Below are 18059 nucleotides of genomic sequence, written 5' to 3'. Positions count from 1 at the left end.
TTCCAGTATGATCAAGAAAACTTTTGTGACAAGCCAATAATTATTAGAGGTATCATGAATGTTATTGATAAAAAAACTACAAAAACCAAATATAAAGTGATGAATGAATTAGGGTTTTTCCATGATAGATTAGAAAGTTTTTGGAAATAATTTGCTTATGCTTCACACAATATACTTCAATGAAGTAAAAGTTAATTAATTAGTGTGATTATTATTTTTCATTACTTAATATTTATTAGTGTACCTTAAAATTTAGATTATTATATCTTTAAACTTACTAATATTTTTTCCTTTATTTTTAATATGAAAATGATTATTAAATGAATAGTGGAGGTTGCATGGATACAGTGCACCAAATTTGTAAAAGTTAACAATTCAAATATTGAGTCCAACTTTATCCTCTTCAGGAAGTAAGAAAATTTTGAATGTGTTTGAACGTGCACATACCACATATGATATCTATGATACAATATAAGATATTATATAGGAGATGTTGAAATTTTGATAGAATGCATCATTTTTTATAATTATTTTTAATTTCTATAACATTTAAATTATAAATTTATGATGTCATCGGATTGATCTGGTCCATTGGTCCAACTAATGAACCATGAACTGATATTTTTTTTGACTTAAATACCGATCTAATTCTAAAAAAATTGATTTTATGGAGAAAAATACATATAACACTTGGTAGAATAATAAACAATGAGCACCAAATTAACGGTAGTATCCTTTCTAACCAAAGAATATATCATGGTAGGGTGGTAGGATGCAATTAAGACCAATCCTAATCATTCATATCTTATTAAAAGTCACATTTAATTTTCCCACACATTTTTTTTACTCTTTCAAAATATCTCTACATAACCGTGAATTTTTCTATCTCTATTGTGCTATATATTAAATTTATACTTCATTTTTTCTTTGCTTTAAAAAAAATTGGAGTATTGAAATTTGAAACCCAAGTAATAAAACTCTAATGAAATTATAAAAATAGTTACGCAAGAATATTAATAAAATTGCTATAAAAAGAAAAACAATATTCTTAATTTGATTAAAATATTAATGGGGGGTATTTGAAAATAATTTAGAAGTTAAATATTTATAAATAGGCCATTTAACAATGGCCTGAAAAGTGGAAGCCCGGCCCACATTTAGCCCAAAGAAAGGTAGGCCCGGCCCGGACCAAGCAGAGAGCCGTACAGGGTGGGACTTCGACCGACCGAAAGCCTATATATAAAACACGCGTCTGCCACATTTCTTTCAAATCAAACAGCGATTTGGTAAAGGATTCGTTGCGACTTGCGAGAAAGAAGAAAAGAGAAAAAAAGTGATGGCAACACCAGATGAAAGTTCTTCTGCTAAGAAGTGGCTTCCTCTCGAAGCTAACCCCGATGTTATGAACCAGGTTTCACTTTCTATCTCAGACTACTCTCTGTTTGGTTACTGAGAAAATGGAGACTAAAAGGAGAAATTCAAATTTTGAACCTCAGTTTTTGCATTCGCAGTGAACTAAATCAGGATTGAGTGTATTTTTCCTTGCTTTTTCTCAGTTTTCTCGAACTCCAAAAGCAGGCTTACCGTTCTTTTTTCTGGAATTTGGCGTAGAAGTTGTGTTTTCTCAAATTGAATGGTCTTTTGAATGAGCTTAATACCATATTTTGATTCCTTGATCTTGAGTTTTTCATTGCTTTCAGAGAAAAAGCAGCAGAAGAGATAAGAAGTTATCTTTCCTTTGCTTTTGCTTTATTTTCGAGGGAACAGGACCGAGAGTTTTAGGTTTTTTGAAATCTGGTGGGGGGAAATTATGCTCGTTTTTTTTTTTTTTTTGTACATCGATGACCGTTGTCTTCTCTTGGATGATAGATTTATAGTGATTAGAGGAAGATCTAAATGTTGCTAATTTGATTGATTTTCATTTTTGAAAATTAAATGATTGTTGAGTTTGAATAAAGAAATTTTAGATGTGATTTTGATCCCGCTGCAATTGCTTATGATTAATCGTACTTCTTCTACAAGTAGAGTTAAGAAAACCTGTAGATTTGATATACTCCCAATTGATGTTGCACTGCCACTTTGTAAATTAAGTTAAATAGTGATAGTCATCGTACCTTCCAACAAAAGTGAAAAATAATGAGTTGCATCAACCATGATGGACATTTTGGATAAGTAGTTGGCTTCATGGACGCAACTGAATTACCCTTTTGGTCATGTTGCAGTTCCTTTGGGGTCTTGGACTTTCGGAAGATGAAGCAGAGTGTTATGATGTTTATGGTCTGGATGAAGAACTCTTAGCAATTGTTCCAAAGCCTGTCCTTGCTGTGCTGTTTCTTTATCCCATTACTACACAGGTGTGTTTGTTAAAGCCTCTGTCTTCTGCACTTCTGTTGATGGTGGTTGTTCTTGAACTTGAGTCCTCTAGGAATTTGTTAAATGAAATTGCATTATTTTAAGCTGATTTTGAATGAAGTTTTCATTTCTTTTTTTTCAGAGTGAAGAGGAGAGAATCCTGCAGGATAGTACAAAAAGGGTAAGTGCTGTGGCATTTTAGTTACATTATATACATGTTGAGGATGATATAGTTTCATTATTATTTGTTATTTCGCATCTAAGGATGTATCATTGTTTATCTTTTAATATTTTATGGCTAGATGATCTAATTGATAATCCAATATACATGTTTCTAACTGGATGCTGCATTGGATGACTAGGCAGGTTGAAGTCAGACATGAGAATGACAGTAATTGATTAGAAATTTATCATAGTTAAACCCCAATCAATATTCAAATGTTGGGAGGAAAGCTACTCAGGCTTGATCATGCTGCTTTCAAATTGTCAATGCATTTGCATTGCTAATTAGAAGGCTAAAAATTATATCAGCACTTGACTATGTGTGAAGAATCAGAAACTCGTCAAATTCAGATTGAACATCAGAAACTTATCTGATTCATCTTCCAAAACCAAATGGACAAGTATTACTTTTTTTTTTTTATAAAAAAAATGGGTACTTTCTGTGAAGTATATTAAAAAATCATTGTATTCAATCTACTGAACCAATCTCAAACTAAGAACTCGGCAAACACATATTCTTCTGTCAAAAGTTTAATTAAGAGGCCCTAGAGGGTTAATCTTCAATAAATTATGTCATGCAAGACTTGATCTTCATCCTTGAAAATGGAGGAACAGTATGCTTATGAAGACAATCCATTAATAAAGCTTCAGCTGTGTGTATTTTCTCATAATTCCCTATCCATTGAGCTGAAAGAAACCTATGTTTTCGTAGCAAAGTTGACATTGTTTTTTTTTATTTCCATGTCCACAAATTTTCTCTTTAATTTAAAGGATTTTGGTCCATCAGCTGAGGGAACTTCCGTCTAAGTTTTTTCAATAAAGGATTTTTGTTATTTATCATTTCTGGCATTGATTTTAATATTTATTTTTACATTTGATTTTCAGACTCAAATTGTCTTGTTGATGCACCCTCTCATATTTTAACACTTTACCTATAGGATTTACTATTTATTCAACTTGAGTTTGCTTGTATTGACATGTAATGTAAGTGTTCATAGAGTGAAATTTTTTGAATTGTTGACTCATGACCAGTTTGGTGTGATTTGGCTCCAAATTTTTGGTCTCTACATGTAGTATATGTGGAGATTGTATAGATATATTAATGGTTGAGAATAAGAGATCAATGGCAAATCAGTAATCCACCAGGATTATAAAGGTGCTCAAAGACTTGGCTGGGAACTTCCTGTGCTTGAAACCTAAGGTGCATTGTTCTCAATCATGGCTCCCTAATGTGGGGGATATGCTGAAAACCATATTGATTGGCCTAGGAGAGCAAGGAAGTTAGTTCAAGGGACTTGCAGCAGAATAAACCAATCTAAATTTTGAACTATGTGGGTCTGTGCATGTTGAGGTGAGTGGCTGGTTGTTATGATTCCCTTTGTGTTCTTGATGATTTGAACCAACCCCTAATTAGGTGATTGCTAAATAGCTCTAGAATTCACAGAAAGGATGATGATGGCACTAAATACTATAGAATCAAAGGGAAGGTAAACACTGGTGGAGATATTGGCAACAAATATAACTTGAAAGAGATGCATAAAATAAGAATCAGGGAAGTGTAGTAACAATGAGACATATCTAAGCATTGAAATCCATAAACTCGATGATATTACAATCTTGGAGGTAATTTTGAATCAATATATCTCTGAAAAAGCACACAATTTAGTATTGAATGCTTTAGGATCTGCTTGATAACTGTTCTTGAAAATAGAAAACAAATTTCTAATTTAAAAAACATATTTGGAAGACTTTTGATAGAAAACAGTTTTCTAGAATTTGTTCTGAAAACAGGTTGTTTTTTAGAACAAATTTAAGGTGTTTTCAATTGTTTGTAAGAAAGTGTTCTAAGAAACAATTGAAATGATGGAGCATATTCTGAAAGATTTTAATTATATGGAAGTCTCCAACAACTTAATAGAGAATAAGTCAAGAAAACTGCTTTTTATATTTGTACCCTAATAGAATTTTATTCTTAAAACCAACACAATCAATGTTGGTTTACAATCTGAAGAGAGTTGATCTATCAATTGTTTTAAAAGCATTTGAGAACTATTGTTAAGAATTGTTCTGAAAAACCGTTTTTTGAAAATTGTTTCCAAAATGTTGCCAAACAAACTTTTAGGCTATGTTTGGTTCTCGAAAAGTATTTTGGAAAGAAAAAAAATGTTAAAATGAAAATTATTTTCTTATGCTTGGTTTTACTATAAAAAATAGTAAAGAAAATGAAATATTTTTTTTAATAGACAAAAAAAAAAAAAAAATTTAAACTTTAAAAAAAATAAGTTATAAACTTTTGTATTTTAAAATTATTTAATCTTTATATACAATAGTTGAAATAAATGAAATGAGTTTGAAGTTGAATAATTTATTGATTTTAAATCTATTTTTTATTTTCCTTCACTTTTTCTTTCCTTCTACTTTTCCTCTCTATTTTCTTTTTCTTACATTTTCCCTCAAATTTTCCTGGAACCAAACATAGCCTTAATTTCCTATTTCTTAATCCCCTGGTTGTCACATGAGAGATGATATATTTTGTAAAGTTTTCCTCTGTTCTTAGTTATTTTAACTAGTTAAAGAACCCTGCATGACTGCATGAGAATTCCTGTCATCTGGCTTGGTATATTTTGCTTAGGATCTATTCATATTGTATTGACTGTAGGAGACTAGCAATAAAGTTTACTTCATGAGACAAACTGTGGGGAATGCTTGTGGAACAATTGGACTTCTCCATGCTATTGGGAATGTCACTTCAGAGATTAAGCTTGGTAACTTTTCTCTCTTCTCATTTCCTTGGCAGCTGTTTATGCTCCTTTTCATGGATGATTTAAGTCATGCTTTTATCATGTATGATATTTTTGCATCCTATTCCTATGGATTTAGTTGTGTAGGTAAGCTATATGTTATTATAACAGAAGGAAAATTATTGAATTGAAAGTAAGCTAGATATGTTTACTTCGAACCTGTAAAAAAAAAAAAAAACTAAATAAAGAAAAAATAAAAAATAAAAAGAAAGAATTTAACTAAAACTGAACAGTTCATGTTCTTCAACAAGCCATCTTAATTACTTTTACCTCTCTGAGGTTTGGCTTTATTGCAGCCTTTTGCTTCATTGTTAAGTCCTTTGTTTTTTCTCCCTCATTTGTTTTTGCCTTCCATTGGGCTGGATGCCAACTATGCGTCCAGGAAGTGTCACATTGTCGTTGGATGCCATCTGTTGAATTTCCAGTGGGTTTTTTTGTCATGCTCTGCTAATTTTTGGTGATGGATTGAAAGTTAGTTCATGAAAGGCTTTGTGGTGGGGTGACCAAGTTTCTTGTTGGATCTACTCTCCTCTATCTTACGTCTAGTCCTAGAGACTTTACCATCTCTGGTGTTTATTCCTTCTCCTAAACCCTCTTTCCTGGGATTTTAACTCTTGACATGGTCTTACTCATCATGAAATTGATGACCTTTTATCCATTGTACTTGCTCTACATAATGTTCACTGCTTCCCATATTTCCAGAACTGTAGGTGCTAGACCCTAGAACCTATAACCTTCTTCCTCCAAATCCTTCTTTTGTGCCCACTTAACAATCCATTGCCATCAATGTTATTTGGAAGTCCATTGTTCCACCTATAGTCAGAGTCTTCCTCTGACTGGGTGCTAGTAAGAAGATAAATACTAATGATTTGCTATAGATCAGGGAACCATTAAGCTATTAACCTTGATTGTTGTGTTTCATGGTTGGAGAGTGGTGAGACAACTGACCATCTTTCCTTCACTATTCAGTTGCCTTGGAGCTATGGCAGAGGTTGTTCTTTTCGGCTGTCATTTTATCAGCTCACCTTAGGGATATTTTTGATGGGTTGGTTATGCTTTTCAAGGTTCTAGAAGGAGTTCTGAAGGGAGAGTCCTTTGGAGAAGTGCCTTCTTGATCATCTGTTTGGTGATTTCACTAGAAAGGAATGATAAGATTTTTGAGGTGAATGTGGATGTCATTGAAGTTGGATAAAATTTGTTACCCTCACGTTTTCTTTGAGTGGCTATTACATGTTATCTGATGTCACGGAGACACCCTTGTTGGTTAGGTGTTTGAGAAAATGCATTGGTCTTATTCCTCTCTCTCCAAGCATAAACCTACAACTCTTAGTTGGATCCTTCAACTTGTTCCTCTTATTTTGTTGCCATGCTCTTTTTCTCCACAGGGATACAATCATGCATAAGGCATGGGTTGTGGTGCTGGTACGTGCATCATAGAGAAATTTAACTTTGGAGAAAAAGGCATGGACTAGTTATAGAAAAGATCTAGCGTGTTTCTGAGAAAAAAAACATATGGACTTAACAAAAAGTTCACATCCATGGAAATAAATTTCCTCTCTGTTGGAAGGTTAAACAATCAAAATCCTTTTGTGTCTAAAATCCAGATTTCATGCACATAACTCATGTTTGCTCTATCTTTTGCCACTAAATGAACTGAAGGTTGCAGAGATTGAGTACATTTAATGCAGTGTGGTTTTATGTCCTATCATTAGCTCAGGTAGTCCTTGTTTCTGGTGTTTCAACCACCCATCAGTTGCTCCTTGGAAGTGGTTATCTTCCCAAGATTTCAAGCTAAAGCTACCCACTAGTTTTAATCCCAGTCAAAATAAAAAGGCCCAATCCTGCTTGATTAACTTCTTGAAACTACAAGCATTGGCAGAACTAGGCTCTCTGTTCTTAAATCATGAAAACTTACAGTGTGTTTATGTACCCCAGTAAAGCGCTTAGAAGTACAAATTTGGAGCTTAAAGGCTCTTTTCAGCAAAGCTGTGGGTACTTTGATATGGCAGAAAAAGCCTAAAAGAAAAGGTTGCAAAAGTTAAAAAAATTTATGTATGAGATGGCGATCATATTTTAATCTTTTCAGAATTAATTGACCAGAAGTTACAGTTGTGACAAACAGACCCTTTGCTGTTCTCTTAAAAATGCACCCAATAGCTTTCTTCTTTGCATCAATTAAAGAAGCCGCATAATGGTGAGAATTTTAAGCATTTCATTTCCAGAAAATCTTAGCTGTGCTTCCTTAATGTTTCTATTGAGAGACCCTATTTTTCTTCCTCTACTCTTAATAATTAAGCCCAACATTGTTTAAGCAAGATCATTGTTTCCATATTACTTCATTGTTTGTTCTTTGGGTACTAATGTTATCCATTCCACCACTGAGAGTTTTTCAAGTTGTTCTCAGGTTCTTATATACTCATGATTTATTTGATTTGTCTTGTTGACCAGAAAGATTAATAACCAAAAATCCCATGACCTCCATGATACAGAAAGAAGCCTCAAAGCCAGGTTTAAATGACAATAATCAAAAGGAGGGATTCCAAGGCTGTTATTGGAAAGGTTACACACCATGGCACAATCCAAATAATTCCAAATAACCTGTGAATAAAGAAATTTTACAAATGTTAAAACCCTTTTGAATTATTGAAGACTGACTTGAAAACATAGTCGTAGGTGCAAGGGAAGGTGCTCTTAGAGGGTATTGAAAAGTCTTCTAGATCTCAACTGCATATTTCAGCTGACATTTACAGAGGTTGTTCTCTTTCTTGTTAGAGAGTTTAATTAATTATTAATTAGACAGTGCATCTATTATTATTTTTTCTTCAAATCTCAAGGAAATGACTTCGACTCCAAACAATATAAATATGCAAAATTTCCAGTTTATCCTTGAGTCTATTAATTTAGGATTTATTTGTTGTTTTTCTTCAATGTTGTGAATAAATGTTGTAGGACTCATTGCCATGGGCCTGGTTGCAATTGACTTAGGAAAGAAAAAAATAACCACTTAAATCTATTTTTTATTTTTCGTCACTTTTTCTTTCTTTCTACTTTTCCTCTCTATTTTCTTTCCTCGAATTTTCCTTCAAATTTTCTAGGAACCAAACATAGCCTTAGGGTGCACCCCCTTTCATTTGCACTCTTTTAATAGATTCTTTGTTTGCTTATCAAAAAAAAAAAAAAAAAAAACCCACAAAAGAGAAAAAACATAACCTACAAAGAAAACCACTATGAAGTATTTGCTTTGTAGTCTTTCCCTTGCAAACCACCTCAAAAGTAAGGCATCTCCCCAGCCAAGAATTGACTATGGGTCCTCTCTTAAACTTGCCAGATCCAGGTACCTAAGCTGCTATCTGTAATAACAGTAGTAGAGAGGTATACACCAGATTTATTGAAGGATTCAATTTCTTTTCAAATATGTTTTGCTTTAAAAGGCAGGATGGCCCAAGTCCATGTTCTTAAAATGCTGATGACAATCATTTGTAATTTTTGGCCATTTCCTTGTTTTCAGTTGAGGGATCGTTCTTGAATAGGTTTTTCAAATCCACTGCAAGCATGGACCCACTAGAGGTTTTTCCTTTTTTCTGCTCTTTTTTTGGCCCTTTTTTGGTCAGTTGATGGATTTAAATGGTTGTCCCATTTTTAATTCTAATTGCTATCTGTTATCCATTTAATGTTGTGTAGCGTGCAGCATACCTTGAGAATGACCAAGAAATGGAAGTTTCTCATTCGGTAGCAGCTACTGCTGGTGATACAGAGGTAAGTTTTAACTTTTAGTTATTATTGCAATATGAAGAGAATTATGACCAAATATTCTACATCTCAGCAACGTTTTAAGTTGGGTATAGTAAATGGACAGTTAGGTTTAGCATTTTGAAATGCTTCTTTATTCATTAAAACTGAAATGTGGAGAGGAACCGATTTTTTTGTTTATTCTAAATCATGCACATTCTAGTTAGCTACCCTATATATTAAATAGTTCCCAACAATTAAGTCACCCAACAGTCAATCCAAAGACTCAAGGCTTCTTTTGTTTATTTTCTTTGGTCGGAGACGAAGAGGTCTATAAAAGATGGTCCCTCGACCTTAGTTGATTTTGTTGGGTGGGTGGCTTCCCGTTAAGGGTGTGGATAGGGTGGCTCTTCGTTCCTTGGCAGGCTGCTAGGGAGCATGGGGTGTTTTTCTTTCTTTTTCTTTTCTCCTTCTTGTACTTTTTGCCACTGCTTCGGTGGTTTTTAATACAATCTCTTTATTTATCAAAAAAAAAAAAAAAAAAAACAATTAAGTCACCCAACAATTTAGAATTTTATTTATTGACTTAGGACATTTTGATCCAAGAAAAAAAATGGTTTTTGAAAAAACAGTAGTCCTTCAGCTGCAGAACAGATTGAACCATGGCTGCATAAAAATAAGTTGTTACTTCTGTGAAATAAGTTAAATTAGGTTTGCATACTAAAGCAATGAACTGGAAGCAGTTCGGTGCACAGATTGGATTTACAGAACCTGATTTTTTAGCCCTTCCATTTATTTATTCAACTTGCACATGCCATTAATGACCATCTGCATGGATAGTGACCTTGTTACGTAATTGGTTCCTTTCGACATCACATATATGTCAGAAGTAAAGTCACACTTCTTCAGTGATCCTAGAATTCGACTATAGCCAAGTGTAGCTCTTGAATTGGGGATGGAGATGGTAACAAAAAGGTGTCATCTTTCACAAGGATATTGTTGAAGCTCATTGAAGCAGCCAGACCTTATAGCGAAGCTAGCAACTCTGCCCCTATAGCTAGCCCTTGCTTGGTAGGCTTGGAGAAAACTCTGATATCCCTACCTGCATTGTTTATATAGTGGCCACTCTATCTACCCATATACCTACCCAACCTAGGTTCCCAAAGCAGCAACCGTTAAGATATAGCTGTGGACAACCCAGGGGTGGGGTTTTGCTGCTGTGATTTGTTTTGCACCTGATATGCCTCACCTTGCTACTCCTATTCATACAGCAAGCAGATTTCCAATCTGACACAATCACCTTCCATGGATATCCTAAAGAGCATCCATTAAAATTTAGCTTTAGACAACTCTAGGGGATAAGTTGTGGTCTTGTGGTTTTTTTTTTTTGCTCCTCAGTCCTCATGCCTCAACTAGCACCTCTTATTCACACAAACAACAGATTTCCAATATAACATGATTGTGCTCACTAGAATCCAAATAATTAAACCCCCAAAGATATAATGAATAATCTTCTGTTGGATGCTCTCAAGTGCCCCGAGCAATTTTCTCATGTACAATTATTTTAAAATTCTAGAATTTTTTTTTTTTTAAATAACAAGGGTTTCTATTTAGATGCAACCTAAAAACCCTATGGCTTTCATATAAATACCTAAGATTTTTTATTCATTAGTGAGCCTAATAACAAAAAAACTGTTGTTATTTTGTCCTATTTAAGAATGAAAATGTACAGAAAGAGCTACAATGAGGCACATCAAAGTACACAATGAGTATACAAAGGGTGCTAAACTCAAAGAACAAAAAAAGAGACACAATTCCATCTCCAACCTCCCCAAACTCAACTAATCAACAAAATCCACCATAGATATAAGTGTCTCCTTTATACAGTGTCTTACACAATCCAAAAAGTTCCACATAAATAATGATTTGAACACTTGCTTTGAATGTTCCACATTATCACAAGCCCTTCAATTTAGCTCTCTGGATTGCCCAAAATAAACACAAACGGGCTATTGTCCATGCTCTCCTCCTTTTCTTCCCAACATAGACCCCTTCCAGCTAAGCAACATCACTCTTGTTGAAGAATGGATCATCCAAGCTATCCCAAACGTGGAAAAGACCCACTGCCACAACATGCTTTCTAAAACAGAATGTAGAAGAATATAATCAATCAATTCTTCTTCCTGCTTACACATGCAATATCTGTTCATTATAGACATACCTAACTTTTTCAATTAATCGAAAGTCAAAATCCTTCCCTATGATGTTTCCCATAGAATCCATGGGTTCTAAACATTACTAGTTGAAAAAGGCTTTGAACCCCTTGGCTCCAAAAAGGGGTAGAAACACTTGACTGAACTTTACCACTTTTAGACTCCAACTAGGCTATTCTATCCTTTGTACCCCATCTCACTATATGCTTTTGAAGGGTCCTCAGAAAGGTCTCCACCATCTCTAATTCCCAATCATGAAATTGCCTCAAAAAGCAAGGTCTCTAAAGATCCCTGTCCATTATCTACTCCCATGCATCTGCTACTCATGTCTTTCGAACTAGCTATAGCATATAAGGTGGGGAAGGAGTCTCTCAAAGGGGAGTCACCACACTCCCTATCCAACCAAAACTTTACACTACTGTCATCCCCTATAATAAAGTGAGCTCTACTTTTAAAAGCCTCTCGTCCTTGTAGCCTTCAACTATCATACACCAAAACCAGAGCACCAACATCCCTCTTCTCCCCTAAACTTTAATAACCCACTTCCATAAAGGTTCATTTTTTGAGGCAAATCTCCAATCCCTCTAGCCTAAAGGAGCAGAATTTAAGATAAATAGATTGTTAATTTCAGAGCCTTCATTTTTCTTTAGGTTTGCAACTTGAAGACTAATTGACTAGATGAGGTTTTTTCCCAAGAGCTTCGCCCCACCCCCATAGGAAGTCTCGTTAAATCTTCAAACGTCTTAAACTCACCTTTCTTGAAATCACTAGTATACAATAGATCAATATGGTTGACAAAGTGTTCTTTATCAAAGTGAGTCTTCCCCCCTTTCGACAAATACTATCTCTTTTGTAGGGACAACCCTTTTCTAAAATCTCTCCTCCACCACATCCCAAACTATCGGCAACTTCAAAGGCACACCCAAAGGAAATGCCAAAAACATGGAAGGAAGCTCCCTCATCCTACATCCTAACTCAAAAGCCAACACTTCCTCATCATCTATCATCCCAACTGGGATAAACTCACTATTCTCCATATTGATTTTTAACCCAAAAATTGCCTTAAACCATATGAGAGCCTAGTTTAGGAAAAACAATTGCTCTTAGCTAGTTTGATAGAAAAATAATAGTCATTAGCATAAAGGAGGTGAGTCATCTCAACACCCTTACGACCCCTCTATCTCACCTTGAAGTCAAAAATGAAATCTCCTTCCCTAGCCTTCATTAATAAACGAATGAGAGCCTCCATGACCAAAGCGAATGAATAAGGGGAGAGGGATTTCCTTGCCTTAGGCCCTTAGAGCTATGAAAAAAATCTATGGGAGTCCCGTTGATCAAAATAGAGAAACTAGCAGGAGATAGACACCATTTCACCCATCCCACCCATTTCTGGTTGAAGCTTATTTTATCTATGATTGCTAATAAGAAACTCCAATCTACATGGTCTTAAGCTTTTTCTCAATGTCAAGTTGACAAATAACCTCGAGGGAGTTACCCTTGAGCCTTGAGTCAATGGTCTCATTTACTATAAGAGCCACATCTGAAATTTGTCTACCCTCAACAAAGCATGATGAACATTAGAAACAACTTTGCCTATTACCCTCTTCAATGTGCTTACCAACACCTTGGCTTACAACTTGTATAACCCTCCCACCAAACTAATGGGTTTGAAGTCTTTCAAATCCTTTGACCCCCTTGTTTTTTGGGATTAAAACCAAGAAAGTAGCATTTAAACTAACAATAAAGGAGTTGCCCTAAAAAAACTCACTAAAAAATCCCATGACCTCAAGCAAAAAATTCACTAAAAAGTCCCATGACCTCAAGCTTAACAAATTCTTTGTCAAAAAGCCATAGTGAACCTATCTAGCTTGGGAGCTTTATTCCCACTCAAGCTGGGCAAGGCAAAAAACATTTCCTCTTCTAAGAAAGGAATCTCCAAACTCCTTAAATCTCCACACTCTATAAAAGAGTGAAAGACATCCCACTGATACTAGGACTTTGGTCTCTTGCCTTGGAAAATAAGCTACTAAAGACATTTGCAACCCCCTCTTTTATATCTACATCCTCAGAATGCTAGGTCCCATTCACTCTGACTCTAGCCATGAAGTTCATTCTTTTGTGAGCATTAGCCATTTATGAAAAAGGCTGGTGTTCTTAACCCCCACCCTCAAGCAAATCTTTGTTGACTTCTACCTCCAAGATAAAATCCTTAACTTCATTGACAAATGGAAACTAACTTCCGCCCACTCTTTCCTTTATTGCTTTCTTTGCTTGAACGTCCATCATAATTGTCAATCCTTTAGACTGGCCCCCGACAAAACATTTTAACCCCTAGAAGACCTAACCATAAGAATCACCCTGCTTTCAGATCTCCTCAAATTCCCACCATTGAAAGCCTCCTAAAGAAGGAAAACAAGAAGGATCCCTATCCCTTGAAGAAGCAAAAGAAAAGGGCAAACCTGGAATTTAGCCACTCAAGCCAGTAGAGCCTCCTCATTGGCCGACAACCAACCTGTGTCCCCTGATGCATCTCCATAGCCTTCCATGCCTGGCTGCTTGCCCCTGGATCTTCCCTCTCCTGCGGAAGCTTCTGAAAAGTGAGAACGGTACCTTCTCCCATCTCTCTCCAACAAATCTCCGTAGACAAAGGGTTGTAACTTTGGGCGACTCTCCCCCCATGCTTAAAATCAATAGAGCCATTTTTCATTCCTTTTTTTTGGCCTATGCTTTTTTGATTGATTGTTTATTTATTTTCTATTTGAAGAATTTTGATCATACACTATTTCCTAGTTCTACTTATTCTTGACATTAGTAAACGGTTATGTTGTATGGAGTATTTCCAATAGTCCCATGTTTTTTTAAATTACTTGTAAAAGAATAGGAACCATTGCCTCTGCTCCTTAGTGCTTAAAAATTGGATTCATTTTCTAATTAAAGCCACCAATAACTTAACAATCCACTTCTTGAGTTTGAATTGTCTCTTTTTTCTTCAAATCCATGTTAGTTACCCAATCTTGGGCTAAAAGTAACTGGATAAATTGCATGTGACATCACATAGAAATGTCAATTTGGTACTGAAAAACATGTGCACAGGGTTTTGGCAGGATTGTATTATTTTACTACTGCTATTGACTGGTGGGATTCAATTATAGTATGGCCATATTAGCTTTTATTTCTTCAACATTTGAACAAAGATATTAAATATGACCTGAGATCAATTTTGAATTTTATGTACACATTATTTTTTTCTTTTTAATTTGATGGCAAATAAAATGATATGCATTAAAAGGCACCTAACAAAAGAAGGCATAATACTAGTTGTAACTTTGGATTCTTTGTATATTTAATTAAGTTGGATTCTTTTCTTTCTGAACCCAGTTGTGTTAAACACTTCATGCATCCTTCCAAATCCCTTGTTGGCTGAAAATGTTAAAGATATCATCTACGGTGCTTTCTGGAATTGAAAAAGAATTAGAGGATTCCAAAAAAAATGTGTTGCTTCTCTGCATTCAGTTTTGGTCTGTTATATCATGGCTGGACCCTTTAAATGACTGCTCATTCCACCTATATGAAGAGGTGAAAAGCAAAACATGCCCTCTAGAGATGAGGTTCCTTAATTCCTCATCAACTGTTTGAAGATGTGGTATTGTTATTCTAGAAAGGTTTAAGGCTGCTAAACTTACATTGACATTGAATTTAAATAAGAACTTTTCAGTACTGTTTCTATGAACATCATAAATCACTACTCAATGATAATAGCAACTTGTTCTATCATCCCAACCAACTTATTTGGACAGCTGGTGCTTATGAAGTTTTGCAAATTTCTCTTGACAGGCTTCAACTAATGCGGATGCTCATTTTATCTGCTTCTCATGTGTGGATGGTACATACTTTTCCATAAAATTAAATTTTGTCCTTTCGTTCTTTTAGCAGTATGTTGCAGCTAATTGATCCTAATCCAGGTTTACAATGCTCTTTTTTGTTTATCTAAATATAAATAAAAACATGTTTTGTAGGAGAACTTTATGAACTTGATGGACGGAAGTCAGGAGCAGTATCACATGGTCCATCCTCGCCCAGTACCTTATTGCAGGTAAACATTTTCATCTATCCTTCAGATGTAATTCTAGTTGGCAAAGTGATACTAGAAAGGCTTTCGCTGTTATAGAATTTTATAAGAACAATGCTTTAATTTTAAGTTGGAAGTTGATGAAACATCCTCTAACCAATCAGTAAGGGCTAGAGCTCAAGCACATTCAGGAATCAATCCCACCTTGGGGGTGAGCTTGTGTTTGTGGAGCATAGGATTGGATTTTTGCTGGCGTTGAAGCTACTGACTCAAATCCAAAAAAAAAAGAAAAAAACTAATGTGATTGCCCGTTCTGAATTAAAAATGCTTTTTCAAGTCCGCATAAAAGGGGTTGGGTTTCAGTTGGATAAGCCAATACCCCCAATCTACCCTTTACCCATTCTGAAGTTCCTAGGCTCCTAGCTTTCTTGGCCTCGTTTGTGATTGGGCAGGGCTGAAGCTGCAGCCTGAGTAGATCCACTCGGGTTTTACAGTCTATTCATTCGTCCTGTTTACTTTTAGCCCACAGCTTTGATCCTGTACGTTGCTGTATTCCATTGAGCTTTGGGTTTTGTGTATATGTGACTCTGGATCTTGTTTCATCACAGGATGCAGCCAAGGTCATACAGGGTATAATCCAAAAAAATCCGGACTCGATCAACTTCAATGTCATCGCAATTTCAAAGAAACTTGAGGGACCCTACTAAGGAAGAAGCCCACTATGGATTTCCCCTTCAGAAGTTTTAATTTGATCCAGTCATCCTTCGATTCAATAAGTAGACATTTGGATTTCTATTCTTCGTTTATGTTCATGACATCTTGTGGGCATAGACAAGCCAACATAAAATCATCGGTAATACGTTGAGGAGTCGAAATGAATGGCGGAGAGAATTATTCTGTTTTCGATTTGAAGCAATTATTACGGGGTTTTGATCATCCCATATCGCTCTGTTACATTTTTTACGGGCTTTGTTTCTAACGCGGTAAGACACTAATGTGACACAAATTCAGTGGGGTAAAAAACCCAAGAATGGAAGGGGTTCAATCATTGGATGACTAAATCAAGTGGTAATTTTTTATTTTTAAATTGCACCATAGTTCATGAGTGTTTTCAATTTTTTAGTTACCGCATCATGATTGTGGCTGCCGCCCCCGCCGTTCCATTGCCCAAAAGCTAAGTTGATTCGATATATGCCTATTTTAAATCACTTTTGAATAGCAGGAGTACGAAGTTAAACCCACCAGACTTTCTCCTGATACTTCAGAAGAAATTTGCACCCTGGATTTTTGTTTTATTGAAAATAATTCATAAGCATACATCACAGAGGAACATGAACACAGAAGACAAACACAGACACTACATAAAACATAAACTAGTACTTCAGGAAGAAACAGACCTAGAACAAATTATTACAAACACAACACCCAAATCCCTTCCTTCTTCCATGACAGTGGCTTCCAGGAACCTGCAACATCAACCCTGCGTTCCTCTAGTGCCAATCTGCTCTGCCGCCCGCTCCTTCACCTCCATGGCCTTGCCCGTCAGCTTGTCTCGTGCGCGATCCAGCCTGTCTGCACCAACTGGGTGCTGTCCCCTTACGTATTTGTATAGCCATAAAAACACCGACACTGCGCTCACTCCAAATCCTCCCGACGCCACCAGCCCACTTGCCGCTAAGAACACCGTTATGGCCGCCGGCACCAGCACAGGGCTGAATATCACCAGCAGCGGCGTGGCCACCACCAGGGCGATCACGGTCCCGGCGAGGGTGAGGCCGGAGAGAACCATGCAGGAGCCGCCGATGGTGGCTGCGGTTGAGGTCTTGATGAGCTGATAAGAAAGCTGGGTTTTCTGAGGCTGGTCTTGATGAGCCATTTCGGATCAAACTGGTGTAGTTGGTGGTAGTGTGGGACTTGGGAGTTGAAGGATTTGAAGGAGAAGGTGGTGGAGGTGAGTAGTGAGAAAGAGGCAAGGGGGGGTCACGTGGGTGGTGTTTGTCTGATGCAGGTTTGCATGAACAGAAGGGCGTAGGTGGTGGACACGTAATCTGGGATGTGTTGAGGAGAGAGAGGGAGTTAAGCGGTGATGCAGCCAAGGTGTGACGTGGTCATCTTCATCCCTCGTTACTGCTAATATATTTCAAACAGTGGGCGCTGCCTCCCTCCATCTCGACCCTCCACGTTTGCATTTTAGTCCATTTTGTTCACTTCCATCTTCACATCGGCTTCGTGCAAGGTTTTTCCATTTTTAATAATTTCTGTTTCCATTTATAACATAACTACGATAATAAATTCATTATCAACTCGGTGTAGATTATACCCTTTTTCTCGACGGTTTTTTTTTTTCATTATTTTTACGTTACAGAAGGATAAGAACTTTTTTTTTTTTATTAATTTTTTTTTAAATTTATAAATAAAATATTATATTATGTTTTTAATTACATAAAATGATATATATATATAACTACAAATTTAACTTATTTTAATTAAAATTACTTGTTTTCCTAACATAAAAAAATAATTGTATGGTATGTATATATATTTTATATATGAGATTATTATACTTTATAAGCATAGGATAAAAATAAAAAAAATGAAATAATATATCATATAATTTATCTTATTATATATTTAATTGATGATAAAATATGATAATAAATAAAATAATTGATT

The 18059-nt window shown here is 35.7% G+C and overlaps 2 protein-coding genes across 2 annotated transcripts; one reads left to right on the top strand and one right to left on the bottom strand.

Moving 5' to 3' along the window:
* The first annotated feature begins 1269 nt into the window (after nucleotides 1-1269).
* LOC100244786 (ubiquitin carboxyl-terminal hydrolase 3) lies at nucleotides 1270-16322 on the top strand. Its single transcript, XM_002273548.5, has 9 exons — nucleotides 1270-1411; nucleotides 2223-2354; nucleotides 2495-2533; nucleotides 5234-5339; nucleotides 8884-8942; nucleotides 9057-9131; nucleotides 15152-15200; nucleotides 15334-15410; nucleotides 15995-16322. Exons 1-9 carry the CDS (start codon nucleotides 1337-1339, stop codon nucleotides 16091-16093), a joined length of 711 nt encoding a protein of 236 aa, XP_002273584.2. The 5' UTR covers nucleotides 1270-1336; the 3' UTR covers nucleotides 16094-16322.
* A 289-nt stretch (nucleotides 16323-16611) lies between these two features.
* On the bottom strand, nucleotides 16612-17814 carry LOC100854621 (oleosin 1). The gene has a single exon (XM_003631322.4). The coding sequence runs from the start codon at nucleotides 17260-17262 to the stop codon at nucleotides 16861-16863; it is 402 nt and encodes a 133-aa protein (XP_003631370.1). The 5' UTR covers nucleotides 17263-17814; the 3' UTR covers nucleotides 16612-16860.
* Nucleotides 17815-18059: the final 245 nt, after the last annotated feature.

Source organism: Vitis vinifera, chromosome 2 (genome assembly GCF_030704535.1).
Source record: "Vitis vinifera cultivar Pinot Noir 40024 chromosome 2, ASM3070453v1".
Lineage (NCBI taxonomy): Eukaryota > Viridiplantae > Streptophyta > Magnoliopsida > Vitales > Vitaceae > Vitis > Vitis vinifera.
This window is presented reverse-complemented; position numbering and strand designations above follow the sequence as displayed.

Bases quoted from the DNA above. Each gene is read 5' to 3' on its own strand.
- LOC100244786 (XM_002273548.5), top strand. From the start codon at position 1,337: ATGGCAACACCAGATGAAAGTTCTTCTGCTAAGAAGTGGCTTCCTCTC. The intron at 1,412-2,222 runs GTTTCACTTTCT...GTCATGTTGCAG, and splicing joins ACCCCGATGTTATGAACCAG to TTCCTTTGGGGTCTTGGACT. The intron at 2,355-2,494 runs GTGTGTTTGTTA...CTTTTTTTTCAG, and splicing joins TTTATCCCATTACTACACAG to AGTGAAGAGGAGAGAATCCT.
- LOC100854621 (XM_003631322.4), bottom strand. From the start codon at position 17,262: ATGGCTCATCAAGACCAGCCTCAGAAAACCCAGCTTTCTTATCAGCTC.